We start from the raw sequence: 13,665 nt of genomic DNA on the forward strand, positions 1-13,665 counted from the left end.
CAGTAAACATGTCTTTGCAACACGCTGTCTCCTTGTTTCATGATAACCTCTCAGAACATCCTCTTTCTATAACATGTTTCAACAGCATTATGCGCTGCAGCTGCTTCTCGAATGTATCCTCCTTCCAGCTGCTTCTCAAATGCATCCTCCTTCCAGCTGCTTCATTTATTTTCAAATTCTGTCCATCTTGGAAGAAGGTATCAAGGCTTCAGATGAGAACACAGACAAAAAACCAAAGCAAAACAGAGCTTGTTAGACGGACTCAAACAGCACAAGAGTAAATATTCCCTTCCCCCAATTTTCCATTTTTTCTTTCTATCATGTTTTGGGCTTTCCCCACCCCTTGCCTCTCCTCCTCTGGGAACCTGATGTGAGCTGATGACAGAAAGAAAAGGAAGCTGAAGGTGGTGGAAAATATGCACAAGAAAGAGAAGAGGCTAGCAAAAACACACTGGACACCCGTAAGCTTTGAGCATGCCTAATTTTTAAGATAATAAAGGGTTCATAAGGAACTAAGAGCTAAAGACAGCTATAGAACAGCCCACATTAGTGTCTCCCTGTAAATGAAGGAGCCTATCTAAATGGCTTGGAAATGGCACAGAAAGGCACATTACTATGAAAAAAGAAGCAAAGCCCCGGGAATATTACTGCCAAATCTGTAGCTCTTACTAAGCAACTTCTAACTCAATCTCAACAGATATTTAACGAAGACTTTACAAACATAATAAACACTATGGCAAAAAAAACCAACCCAAACCAAAACATAAAAAAGCAAAAAAAACCCAACCTCGAAATCAAACCAAACCAAACTAAAAAAAAAACCAACGCCCCTCAAAAAAACAATCTCATGGGCTTTTATAATGCTGTATTCCTCTTCTAAATCGGTAACACTAAAGCCAGAATTTGAAGGAGCCACAATACTTAGCCTTCTTGTAACTGGAATGCTTGGTGCTTGTTGCTGTAGGCAACATACTTATCAGGAAAGAAAGAAAGAAATCTCAGTCCAGTATACTGTCTCCAGTAAAGCCCTGTATCAATGTTGGCTTACTGAAACTACTGTTCTGATTTGTACCTCATGACTTCTCCTAAATTAAACATTACACCAGTAGCATGAGAACTGTTCTTAGTAGCAGGCTCAGTGCCCAAACTTGCCCTGCCTTCTGCCTCAAGGATGTAAATTAAGAACAAGCACAGGATTATTTTCAAATAGGTTGGGAAGATGCATGCCAGAGAAGAACATCTTTGAGGAGAAAAAATTATTCAACTTACCAATGTTTATGTTGCTTTCATCACTGTATTGTTCCAAAAATCCTCATAATAGCTGCTCACTGTGCACAATCTAAGGCACTCACAGTAATGCTTGTGATCTGTGCACATTTCTTCTTGTTTCCCATTGTCCTCTTCTTTACTAAGGCCTTGGAAGTTTCTTGTTTACCATTCACAGAAAAACAGAGGACTATAGTAACACTTCTATGGAAGATTCAATCAAGATCTTCACAGAAAGAGAAAAATAGCGTTTCCAAATTTCTTGTTCTGGAGCATCAAGCAACAATAGGTTTGCTTTCTCAGCACTGCTTACTGTCCCTCTTGTAGCTATTTTATCACTCAACCTCTTCAGAATCTGCATAATAACTCTTATTCTATTTTTACTTATGGCTGTATTTATACTGGCTCTTCTCCTGTAGATGAGAAAGCCCAGTGTTTGTCTTTCCCAAGAGAACATGGCTTTGACACAAACATCTCTCAAATCTAAATAAATGTACGTGGACCAGAAGAAGCTAAGACCTTTTCAACAAACTTCCCTGACAGCCTAATTTTAGAATATGGAATTGTGTCTGGAGATGACTACTCTGGAGAGTCCTTCTGAGATGCTGCATCAACAGATAAGAGAAATGGTGATGTGACTGTATGTATGACTCAAGTGATGAAATGTCAACTTAAAGCCTGTGTACAAGGTATTGCTTTGCAAAGAGAAGTCTTGAACTCTGTTGGCCTACAATCAACATGTGCATGGGTGCATGCAAACCTGAGAGAACAAAATCAAGATTTGCAAACAACATTCTGGTTTAAAATGGGCTAAAAACTCTGAGTAAAACTCAGGTTTGCTTAGAAAACACTGACCATTCCACTCTGTATGGAAAGATACATTCTAGTACCACAGCTTTGAAGACTGTGCCAAACCCTAGCTTCTTTTTTCCTACTGCAAGCTCTTGATAAAATGCAGTTGGCACAAAAACCTAACTTTGCCCTGTCAAAAATGTGAACAAGCTCTGTATAACACTGTGAATTCTGTACAGATAAAACCAACACACCCGAAGAATAGCACACTAACACCTTTTATTTTGGCAGCAGTAGTTTCTCTTCAGAGCACAACTGGGATCAGCAATGGTTACATTAGAGAAAGGTTTTACAAGAACATTTAATTTACCTCATCCAGGTTAACAGAGCAAGATTGACTCTAATGAAAGGGTCAGAGGCTTCCACAAAGAACAGAAAATCATAAACAGGAATCTTAACATGTTCTTTCATGACAAATACATTTGGAGAATGTCCTTCATGGGCAACATGACTCAAACTAAAAACTTCTTTGCTCTATTGTCTCGTTAGAGTTAGAAAGCACAATTACCTATCTCAAACACTGCTAAGGCCACAGAAGGGAGGAATTTGTGACAGAAAGGTGCTAATTCCAGGGCTGACAGAGGCAAGACCTGGTTAACACATCCTGGCTATCACACTCCCTCTGTGACAGACTGTGACAAGAAGCACCTGCTTATATGTATATCACGAGTCAAAGAAGTATCATCCCAAGTTATGGGAAGGTGGCATCTGTGGCCACCAATGGCCATCAAAGCTCCCCCAAATACACCTCCCAGGACACCTGGAACCTGGATTGCATAAGGGCAGAACTGCTGTCCAGGTGTTAGGATCTAGGGGGAGGTTAACAAAGCTTAGGAAGAACCATGTATTACTGATAGTAGATACAAAGAATGCAGAATTTAGGGGCCATAAGAACATTTGGCAGAAGATATGGAAGAAATTATTAAAACAATCTCAGCAATTCTGGTGAAATCAGTTCCAGCTGGGTAAAAGATAATTCCACAGGGGGACATCTGCAACCACTACATCACCTACTTAAGAAACCCACCATCCCAAAAGAAGTGAAAGACTGAACAAGCAGACTAATTAGCATAAGATGCATTTAACCAATAGAAGATGGAATACTGATTAATAAGAGAACCATATTACTTGCTGCCAAATAGCAATAATTCCTTTGTTTCTAAAATGTATAAATACTGAAAAGATTTGATTGTAAGTAGCAGACCTCGTGGAGGCAGCACCCTTTCAGCACAGAACCTCTAACAGATGAACAAACCAGGACCCGCACCCCAACACCAAGCCCAGGGCGAAGAAGGCCCAACAAGACACCGCTGGATCCACGGGTGGTGACCAGCTTCTGCTTCCACACTTTCTCTCTCCTTTTCCCTCTCTCCCTCTGTCTTTTCTTTCCCCATGCAGTCAATGTTACAAAATAAAGCCAGTACTGTTGAAGCAGCATTTGCTCTTGTCACCTTGATTTGGGCAGAGGCATCTCTCGCTAATCAGACCATTACATCACTATTAGATTAAATGTAATGATTTTATCAGCTGTGTTAACACTTACCAAGTATAGGGTTATACAAGCTGGTCTCCTTACAGATGTTCGGGAAAATAGAAGGTAAGTAGTATTTCTTAAAATTTGAGAATAAAAATGAAAATCCCTTTTCCTGGTTTTCCTTGTTCTTCCATTCTAAACTCTTAACCTTAAAACAAGAATTTGGACAAAGTAAATATCCACAAGTAGAAGAAACAGGTAACTGATGAAATGTCCTCTTTTTAAGTTATTTCTTTGAAACAAAATCATATATATTTTAATGAACAGTTTTAAAAAGATGAAACAGAAACTAGCTGGGAAATGTCAATGAAACAAAGACCATTCTCTTCCAAAATATTGGTTCAAAATGAACTTGAACACATAAAATACTGAAACCAACAGAAATACACTTGCTTTTGCTTGCCAAAGCAGGGAGCATGCCCAAATTGACTGCTTTTAATGAAACTGTTTTTGTATTCCAAAAGTTTTAATAAAAAGTGTAACTACTCATGCCATTCAAAATATTTCTTCGACAAAGTCTTTTAATACATTCTAACTAACAAGTGTCCATATAGTCATTATAATAGGTACTTGGATTCATTTGTGTAATTGGCAACATTAAACAAACAACCACAAGCATTTTTCAACCACAAGCAGCAGAAGATACAGCTTTGAAGTTGAGTTACACAAATGTACTTTCATGGATCATGAGTGCTAAGCATTCCCCTTTATGAAATGTTTTCCCACATGGTAAGTAGTACCAAGCATGGTACGTGCTCCTCAAGAAATACAATATGCAGTTTCCACCTTTGTTCCTGAGAATCCATCTACCTGCAGAGCTAAGTAATCTACCAACTCTATCAAAAATAGTATAAAGGAAGACTCCCTTCTCTTTTTTTTACTTCCTTTCCTCTCTATTTCTCCATTTCTTACTCAAAGGCCACAGTTCTATTATGATCCATTTTCAGGGCAACAGGTGTCTAGAGTGGAATGTATATGCATATATTTCACCCCCAATATAACTCAACATATTAGCTGATATATACATAATTTAGTGACACAAAGTCCTTTATCAGAACTTAATATCAAAAAACCTTGCAATTATCAGTGGCCTCTAAAGGGACTTGAGAGAACTACTTCAGCACTCACATAGCAAACAAGCTCTATGACACTTGTTTCAATGACCTATCAGAATTTCAATATAATAGTACCAATTTATTACAGAAAAGTCAGTTGTGTTCAAAAATATAAGGGCTATTTTTCTTCAAAGTAAATAGCCAGCATTAAGCTTACCCTACAGATCCCAAGTATGAAGACCTCTATTCAAAGTGGGAGATGCTGAAAGCAGTAAAGTGAGCCTGGAAATTATTCCAGCATGGCAAGTACACAGAGAAAGATGGATAAAGGGAAGCCATGAAATGTTTAACATGTATTTGTACACTGTCCATCTTCTCTAGTAAAACCTGCCTAAGTGTGAAGAAATACTTATAGGTACCCAGCTGGGTTCTGAGGGACAAGTCTGACCCAGAAGGCAGGACCCAGCAACACCTACCGTGTCATGCAGCACATGACAGCACAGTAGGCTCAGAAGCAGCATGTGCTAATTGGCCAGAAAATCAATTACATAACATGTAACAGCTGAGCCACAGTTTTTCACAGAAGCTGTTGCTATGCCCCATACTGTCTGAGATCATGGAATTGTCCAACTTCAAAGAAAAGAACATGGTGTGTCCAAGTTGCACACTATGGACTCAATACTCATTCAACTCTTCATTTTCTCCACACCACTGATCCACTGGCTGAAGACAACCAGATAGGGAAGGGAAGAAGAAAATGAGAAGGGAGCTGAAATCAGTATTGCTAGAAGTGACTGACAAGTCTTGTTTTGCCTCCATGCCACAATCTGATGGAGGATCCTGTGGTAAAAGATTTAGGATTCTTCACACAGAAGACAAGGGAACATTTTTGTAGAAGAATTACCTTTTTACAAAAAAGGAAGTGGCAAGGAAGGATTCTTCAAAACATTTTTATATGCATTTGCACTGCTACAAGTAAAAAACTTACTGTAAAGGACAAAGAGGTGTTAATTGTTTCCCACTTGTTTGCTTGAAAACTACTGAACGTACCTGAATTACCATGTATTTCAAAAGTGCTTCTAAAAAATAGCTTGTTAAATCTTCTTGTCCTTTATCTCCTGATTGCGGAGGAACAAGTGGAGTGATTTCTTCTATAGTCACTTGAGCTATTTAAAGAAAAATAAAAGTACATCTAACATTTAGACCATTTCTTCTCATGTGTAAACATCTACAAAGTTATGAAAGTAGAAATGCACTGCAGCAGCAGAGACAGTTACTAGTAAAACAGTCCACTCATAGATTAATGAAAATCAGGAAATTTTAACTTCTAAACCACCATGGAACTAATTTTTTACACATATAAAAAGCACAGCAGACAATAAGTAGATCTTCTCTATGCACTTTTAGAACCTACCTGCCAAACTCAAATTTTTTAAAATTTTGTTTGGAATTTACGCAAACAATAGTGTAACGATTATGCTACACAAATGCCAAATCTTTATATCTTTCACCATTTTCCCATTTAGCAGTTGATCAGTTACATTTCCTTTAAGTTTTACTATCTGTATTCTTCTTTGCCTTGACAGTGAAGCTGGTTCAGAGTAGATTTTTCTCCTGTTCCTGTAGTTAGATGTTCACATTTCAATCTCTGCACTCTTGATTTTCACAAGATAACTCCATAAAGGCTTAAGTAGGTAGCAAAATTTTACTTGCAGAGCTATCCTGCCATGAAATTCGTCTGCTGTGTTTCAGCAAATTTAATTACTAGTCATGGAGATACCACTTTCCTCTACAAGAATAAAATACTCAAATACAAAGAGAAGATGGAAAGAAGGCAAAGCACAGCATTCAGGGGAAAAACTGTTCAAGTTTTTAGTCCCATTTATGTGAATGCACAGTTGGCACTTACATTCAAAGATCTCATCCAATTGCAAATCATTAATAAATGAGTTGCAAATCCCACTATCAAGAACAAATTGAGTTAGGAGGCATAATACTAGAGTGTACAAAGGAAAAACTGTCCTAAGAATCATCTTAAGAGAAAAATCATCCTTACCCTATTGATTAGGGCCAAGATATTGACCTTACCATTAAACAAACAAACAAACCCCCAGAAAGCATAAAAACCTCATCTCAAAATACTCAAACTTTTCCTCTCATGCAAACCTTTAAGACCTCAAGTTTTGCAATTTACAAGGTCTGTTTCTTTTTGAAGATTCCAAGTTGCAAAAATACCACAACTTTAATTACCTGGTCATACACAGACACATTTGTCCTTACACACTGGCCTAACAACAACTCATTGTCTCGGAGGCCACACCAGAAATATCTTTGCACAGCCTGCACCCTGGAGGATGAACAAAGCCAGTGCAAGTGTTCGACACAAGCAGAATTCACCTGTGCAAGTTTGCAGTAGATGCAGGATCCTCTTGCAATTTTTAAGAATTACAAGTTTATTTTCAGCACTATGCATTAAGCTACAATAACCTACTTGGAGGGAAAAACCCCAACAACCACAAAAACCAACTAATTCTGAACAACAAAAAAAGACAGAAATTGCTCCAGAAGACGATCTGACAAACTGCTAAGAAAGTCATCTCAGCTCCATAATCTCCCTGGGTATGTCAGTTACTTCAACTTGCCTTGTCTGTGACAAGATTTGAATTATGTTGAGAACTGAGTAATAGTACCAAATTACTTACTTTCTTGGACATTAAGGGGAGGGTTAATGAGATTATCTAGTGTTCGGGGGCCATATTCAGACTGTGGTGATGAAAATCCAGGAATCAAGCAAGAAAACATCCATAATTGTTCTCTACTACAGTTATTTTGAAGTGCTTGCAGCCACAAAAGAAAGAGACGCACACCCTCTCGACGTATCTTAAAGGAAAAAACATGAAGTAAGTTATCTTGTGCCAGAACAAACAAAAGCATTTCTATTTGTCCTGGAAGGAGAAGAAGGGGAGAGAAAAAAAAAAAATGAGGACAGATAGTATGACCCCCAGCAATGAGCAGAGTGAAACTAACACATCTGCTGCTCCTGATGAAATGCAAGGCCAAGCCTGGCACCTCCACTGCTGTTTGCCTCAAAGAATTTCTCACAGGGATTTCTCTGAAAGAAGAGGAAGGAAACCAACACATCTAATCACTTGCTTGACTACGCCACTGCAAGATGCCACATGAATTTTTCAGAAAATACAAAAACTGACATAAAATTTCTAAATATATTCATTAAATATAACAACAGAGTGAGTGAGCTCTCTGTATCAGAAGGACCAATTCTACCTTCTTCCATTTCTCCTTCAGAAAAGGTAATAAGAGTCCTAGAGCACTCCCTTCTTGGCTCTCATACTGGAGAATTTCAGTACCAGAGAAGCCTGCAGGTGGTTTACAGAGGAGTGGTACAGCTGTTTTGGCCCAACCATTTAAGTTACTCTACCCACCAGCAGGCCTCCCTGGCATAGATAATCTTCCACTTCCGAGGTAGCCTGAGCCCCAAAATCAGCTTTCTTGCCCTAACAATAACAGTTAATATTTACTACCATGTTAATGCAAAATCCTTTAACCGACTGGCTACACTATATAAACACATTACTACTGTGAGTAGTTTTACTAAGATAAAGCTGATGATTTGGAGTCATTCTTTCATGACACACAAGTAATGATCTGGTTCTCATTCCTGGGTTTTTACTGTAAAAATTTGCCCTTATGTTCTAATTTGTACTTTCAAGTACTGTAGACAAAATTGCATGCAACTTTTTGCAGTACCTTTAATGAATTTCCAGTGTGAAGAAGCTTCTTTAAAATCAACCCTAATAAAAAAGGAGAAAAAAAATTGTTTGCTTTTGCTCTTTCTATATTAAGTAAAATGTCAGAGTTCTCGGTCAGACTTGATGGCCACTTTTAAACAAGTCCTTGGCAATCTCCAGTTTAATCTTGGTGACCTTGATACCTTCAAGCAACTGACTTGATGCCAGAAGGAAAAAAAATCAAATATCACCTTTCATAGCCTACTCATAGAATATTTTTCCCCAAACACTTTTGAGATGTGTACATTAAAAGTAAATCAAGTCATCACAATGCATAAAATCAGCACTCCCCATTTACAAATATCTCATGTCAGTTTTGAAATGTACTACTAAGATAAAGAAAATAAAGAAAAAAAAATTTAAAACTCCAAACTTTTCACCTGTCCCTGTTCTTTCTCAGCCACTCTTCTATTTCTATATTCCCTGATATAAATCTATACAGAAGAGTATTCATTACATTGGCGGGGTTTTTTGTCTGCTTCTTTTATTTTCCTTCACGTAGCTTGCAAAATTTTCCAGACCATAACCCCTGTTAAGCCACTTTAAGGAAATGAGAGGCATAGTAGCCACTAATTGGTAGCTAATAATAAAAAGTAAACAGAAAGGGAGAGGAAAAGTAAATCAACTTACCAATACTATGAAATTGCCACCTCTGATGAATCCTTTCAGGAAGGAGTTGTAAAATTTTCTATAAAAAAACAGAACCCAAGGATGCATGTGGCAGATATTGCCTTGAAAGACCAAACAGACCTTTCACAAGGCCACAGATCAGAAGCTGAAGCATCAACTAAGAAAATTCCCACAATGCTTTCTTTGGAAGCATTGTTGTCCTTTCAAGGTGACCATTCCTAATGCTAAGAAGCCCAAAGGCTCTGACAGCCTGTCAGTAAGTCCTGCCCTGGAGACTTCAGACGTTACTGCAGGTCATCTGGCTCCACTACCTCTCTGAGAGACACTGCTGCCTACAGATAGGAAATGGAATGGGATCAGTGTCTGTCTCAGCTGCTCTGCTTCACAACAGATTGCATTAAGTTATTCCACCATTCTAATGGCTTCAGTTAGGATATTCAGCTGTCAACTTGCCTCTGTGGCACAAGCAAACATGTGCTTCAGCCTTCTCATGAACTACAGCAAAACAGTGAAGACAAGACCTCTACAAATAGAATGATCATGTCCAGAAACAAGAAACAGAATACAGTTAGTAATTCCAAATCTACCATGTAAGACTTGCAACATTTACACTAGAGGCATTTGCAACTTAAAAATAACCTGATTTTTTCCTGGCTGTGGCCCTCCAGCACACCGTGCAACTGCCTCCAAAGCAGGGATCACCTAATATTCCTTTATGCAGGAACTAGTGAACAAATGAACTAGCCCTCTTTCACATTCACCAATGTACCTCACAGAGGTAACATGCAATCAAATGGTCAAAAATATCATGACTAAAGAGAGATCACCTTTCTATGAATTTCAATGTGTATAACACATGATGGGGAAATACCACCACCAAAGAGTAATCACCTGTCTAGAGACACAGAAACATCTTTTTCCAGTTTAGACATCTTGCAAAACCACAAGTGAAATCTTTATTTTTAAAACAAAGCACATAAATTAAGCTCTATGCAAAAGTAAGAAGGAATGCAGTTAAATGCAAAGTATTACAGATGACTGTAGATTAATAGGACTTAAAGCAAAAAAATGTTCAAAATATCTTACCTCAAAAATAAAAAGAATAGAATCTAATTCTTCTCTCTGAGACTTGTGACCTAGTTGCAAAAATAAATAGTTAAAATAGTTAAATATAAATAGAAGATGCACTTTCATTATCAAAACAAAGATCCTTAAATGTGTAAAATGAAAACCTGCATTTATACAACCATAACTTTGCACTGCTTCTGCAAATAAAAATTACACTCCACAAATACAGCTACAATTTGCATAACTTCCTATTATGGCATCCACAACTGGGAGAGATTAAGTTACACAATATCTTGTTAAAGAATAATTCTGCAGAATACAAAGTATAACACCTTAAGAATCCTCACTCTGCAAAAGGGCAAACACAGTCATCGGAGAACAAACACTTTTTGCTCACCTCCACTGAGTGCATATCTCACTGCTCTGCCTTCATTTGCAAAGTTGGTTCTTAGACGTATTTCTGTGTGGCTAATGTTGTCATTTGTGATCACACAGAGCTTCATTTATAGCACCCTGCCCTATTTCATAACAAAGGCACAAGTATCAAGACAAAAAGGGTTCTGTCTGAAATACTTACCTTTTTGTTTAAGGCCCACTTCAATAGTTACAAAGTTTTCAAAGAACACATAATATATATGTGAAAAATGTAGGTCAAAAAACTGTTTGAGATCAATTGATTCTGCATTGTCTGAAAAACAGAACAGAACATTGTTTATATTTATTTCAAATATTCAGAGTCAACCACTACATACCATTATCCAGCAGTAAGAACTGAAGATATTTAAAAGTAAAATTTTTGTTTTTTAAATAAATAACTAAATAATTAAAGAAACTATTGAAGTTTTCATTCTTTACACTGAGGCTAATGTAATTCAGTATGACATGCCATATGTGCCTAGTGAATTTTAGAACGGGAAGCAGCATATTCATGTACACCCATGGTTTGCGTAATAGTAATGCCAACAAATGCCAGTCATGAACCCTAATTCCATCAGGACTAGCACTGTACAGATCAATCTGGTTTCAATTGTTAATTTAATAGAAATAAAGCTCGTGACACTGCCCAAACTCTACAACAGAAAGACCATCACAATCTCCAGCTGTAATTACTAAGCACAGCTAAGCTTGCTAAAGAAAGGGGAAGGAGGATGTTAAGTGAGGAACACATCTGCTCTGTAGATAGATAACCTGGGAGGATGCAAACAACAGCACTGGATTTCCACTGCTGCCTTCTTATTCCCTCCAAGTTCCAAGATGCACTTTACTTTCCAGTCTGGCTCCGTCCCTCACACTCCTTTGATTGGGTGGTCTAGGGAAATCAGAAGATGGGATCTCAGGGATACCCTGAGGCAGAAACATCACTCTAAGTACAGGGGAATATGCTTTCTTGTGTACCCCAGGAAGCTTTCCAGACTCTCTTCCCACAACCCTCTAGATGGTTTTCTGCAAATTCCTGATAAAGAAATACACAGTGATTTATTCAGATTGATTTTAAAGTGATCACTTTAAACAATCAAGCCTTAGTACACACTGTCTAGACACTCCCTGTCCTGTTATTCAACTACATTAGACTTGAGAAACTAGGTGGACAAAACAATACCATGGAAGTACAGAGGAACAGGAAGACAGCACTTTAAATGACAAAACGCTCCTCATTCAGAATACTAATGTGTAACAAACAAAAGCAAAACATGATGAAAGGTGAGGCAAACAAAACCTTTATACCCATTCACCAGCTATATGCACTGAAACACTCTCTTTCACTGTAGATGCTTCTAAAAAGCTCCTTCTAATTCTGTATTGGAACACAGAGTTTTTAACCCTTTTTTAGAATGACATCAATCTTTATCATCTCACATGACTGGATATACAAATGGTAGAGTATAAAGTCAGGAACAATGAACTGAAAGGATGGCCAAAAGCATAACATATTTTCAGTTATGTTTTCTTATATAGCTCTAGAGAACTATTAACTCAATTTTGACACAAATTTTGCTAAAAAAAGTTTCCAACAGAGATTTAACTTTTGCTGTAGCACAGTATTCTGCCAACATCTTGCATAATGAGTGTAGTAGAGCCAGGGTGCTCTTGGAGTAGATAGCGCTGTATCAGCATCCAAGATCAACTCTTAAGCAAGGCAGCTCAGCTGGAATAAACAGTGATCCAGAGCAGCAAGCATGTGCCTGACCATCCACAGGCTTACCAAACCCCCGGGTTTGCAGAAACCTCCACACCACCTACAGATCAGCAGCTGAACTGCTACAGTTTAGACATGCAAATGTTAAAGGACAACAAAAAGCAATTCCACTTCAAACAAGCTGAATGATGATTTTCAGTTGATCTGGGAAATGCACACAAAATGGAGCTGTGACTAGAGCATAGGCACAACCATTACAGCCACTTCTACTCGTGGGTCGAGCCCTAGGTGAGTCCTGGGCTAGGGACAAGAAAATACTGGAAGGAAAATCAAGAGTTTGAGATGGAACTATTAAAGAAAAAAAAAAAAAAAAAAAAAAAAGCAAGGATTGAGGCTTTCAGGAGAAAGAAGGATGACAGAAGATACCTTGTGGTCCATGTTTATAGGACTGTATAGAGATTGCATGTAGACAGCAGTAGAATGGTTCATTCAATGAAAGGTGCAGAAAATACTAATTCTAAACACAGAAGGGATAGGAAGCAGTTAAACAGGGTCTCTTCCAATCAAAACATAAAAATGCTGCATTTTTGCAGGCATGTAAAATGTTTCATTTCCTGAAATGGGCCCTCCTTCTTTCCTCAGACATGGGTCAGCTCTGAAGCAGACAACAGAAAAATCCCAAATGTCTAAACTGATGTATTCTTTTAAACACTCAATCTTAACACAACAGTCAGTAAATTTTGGAGACGCTATTCCTAAATTCTTCAGGCAACAAACTGAAGGCTTGTCTACATAACCAGCTGAAGAGTGACTGCCATTTTACCACATAATTGCATATGCACAACTGGTACTGTGGTAAGACATTCTGCCTTTCAGTGGAAGGTGAAGTGGAATGTTAGAAGTTTGTCCTTTAAATTTTTTGTTAGTTTGTTTTGTATTTAAGAATAATTTATCAAACACCTCAAAAAATGCTTGAAGGAGCAGTGGTAGACCTCCATTATTACCACTAACACCCAATTAACATTAAAAACATACCTTCAAAATACAGCTATAGCTTGCAAGAGTAGGAGGAGAGTAAAAAAGTCCTTGACTTTGCAATTCCTATAGCAAATGCATTTCACTCTGATTCCTTTCTAAGATCACACTTGTGGCAAAATCAAAAGCAAGTTTTTAAAATTGAAACCAGTTAACAACAACTGTATTCTGTAATAAATACTATTGCTTCAGATAGGAGAAAATATAACATTTTATTTAATGGGAATTTTATTATTTTATTAAGTGAAAATAATACTTTATTTAAAACCCACTGACTCC

The 13,665-nt window shown here is 37.7% G+C and overlaps 1 protein-coding gene across 9 annotated transcripts in view; it reads right to left on the reverse strand.

Moving 5' to 3' along the window:
* RALGAPA1 (Ral GTPase activating protein catalytic subunit alpha 1) overlaps positions 1 to 13,665 on the reverse strand; it is a 131,352-nt gene that overhangs the window by 109,224 nt on the left and 8,463 nt on the right. For all 9 annotated transcript variants that reach the window (XR_009486976.1, XR_009486975.1, XM_059849918.1 and 6 more), the window contains exons 2-8: positions 10,792 to 10,902; positions 10,233 to 10,282; positions 9,147 to 9,204; positions 8,476 to 8,519; positions 7,410 to 7,587; positions 5,758 to 5,873; positions 3,662 to 3,800 (exon numbers count right to left, since the gene is read on the reverse strand). Coding sequence is in view for 7 of the 9 variants with exons in the window: in XM_059849918.1 (XP_059705901.1) it covers positions 3,662 to 3,800; positions 5,758 to 5,873; positions 7,410 to 7,587; positions 8,476 to 8,519; positions 9,147 to 9,204; positions 10,233 to 10,282; positions 10,792 to 10,902 (696 nt within the window). In the remaining 2 variants the exon portion in view is untranslated. The remainder of the gene's footprint in view (positions 1 to 3,661; positions 3,801 to 5,757; positions 5,874 to 7,409; positions 7,588 to 8,475; positions 8,520 to 9,146; positions 9,205 to 10,232; positions 10,283 to 10,791; positions 10,903 to 13,665) is intronic.

This window comes from Haemorhous mexicanus, chromosome 6, assembly GCF_027477595.1.
Source record: "Haemorhous mexicanus isolate bHaeMex1 chromosome 6, bHaeMex1.pri, whole genome shotgun sequence".
In the NCBI taxonomy this organism is placed as follows: domain Eukaryota; kingdom Metazoa; phylum Chordata; class Aves; order Passeriformes; family Fringillidae; genus Haemorhous; species Haemorhous mexicanus.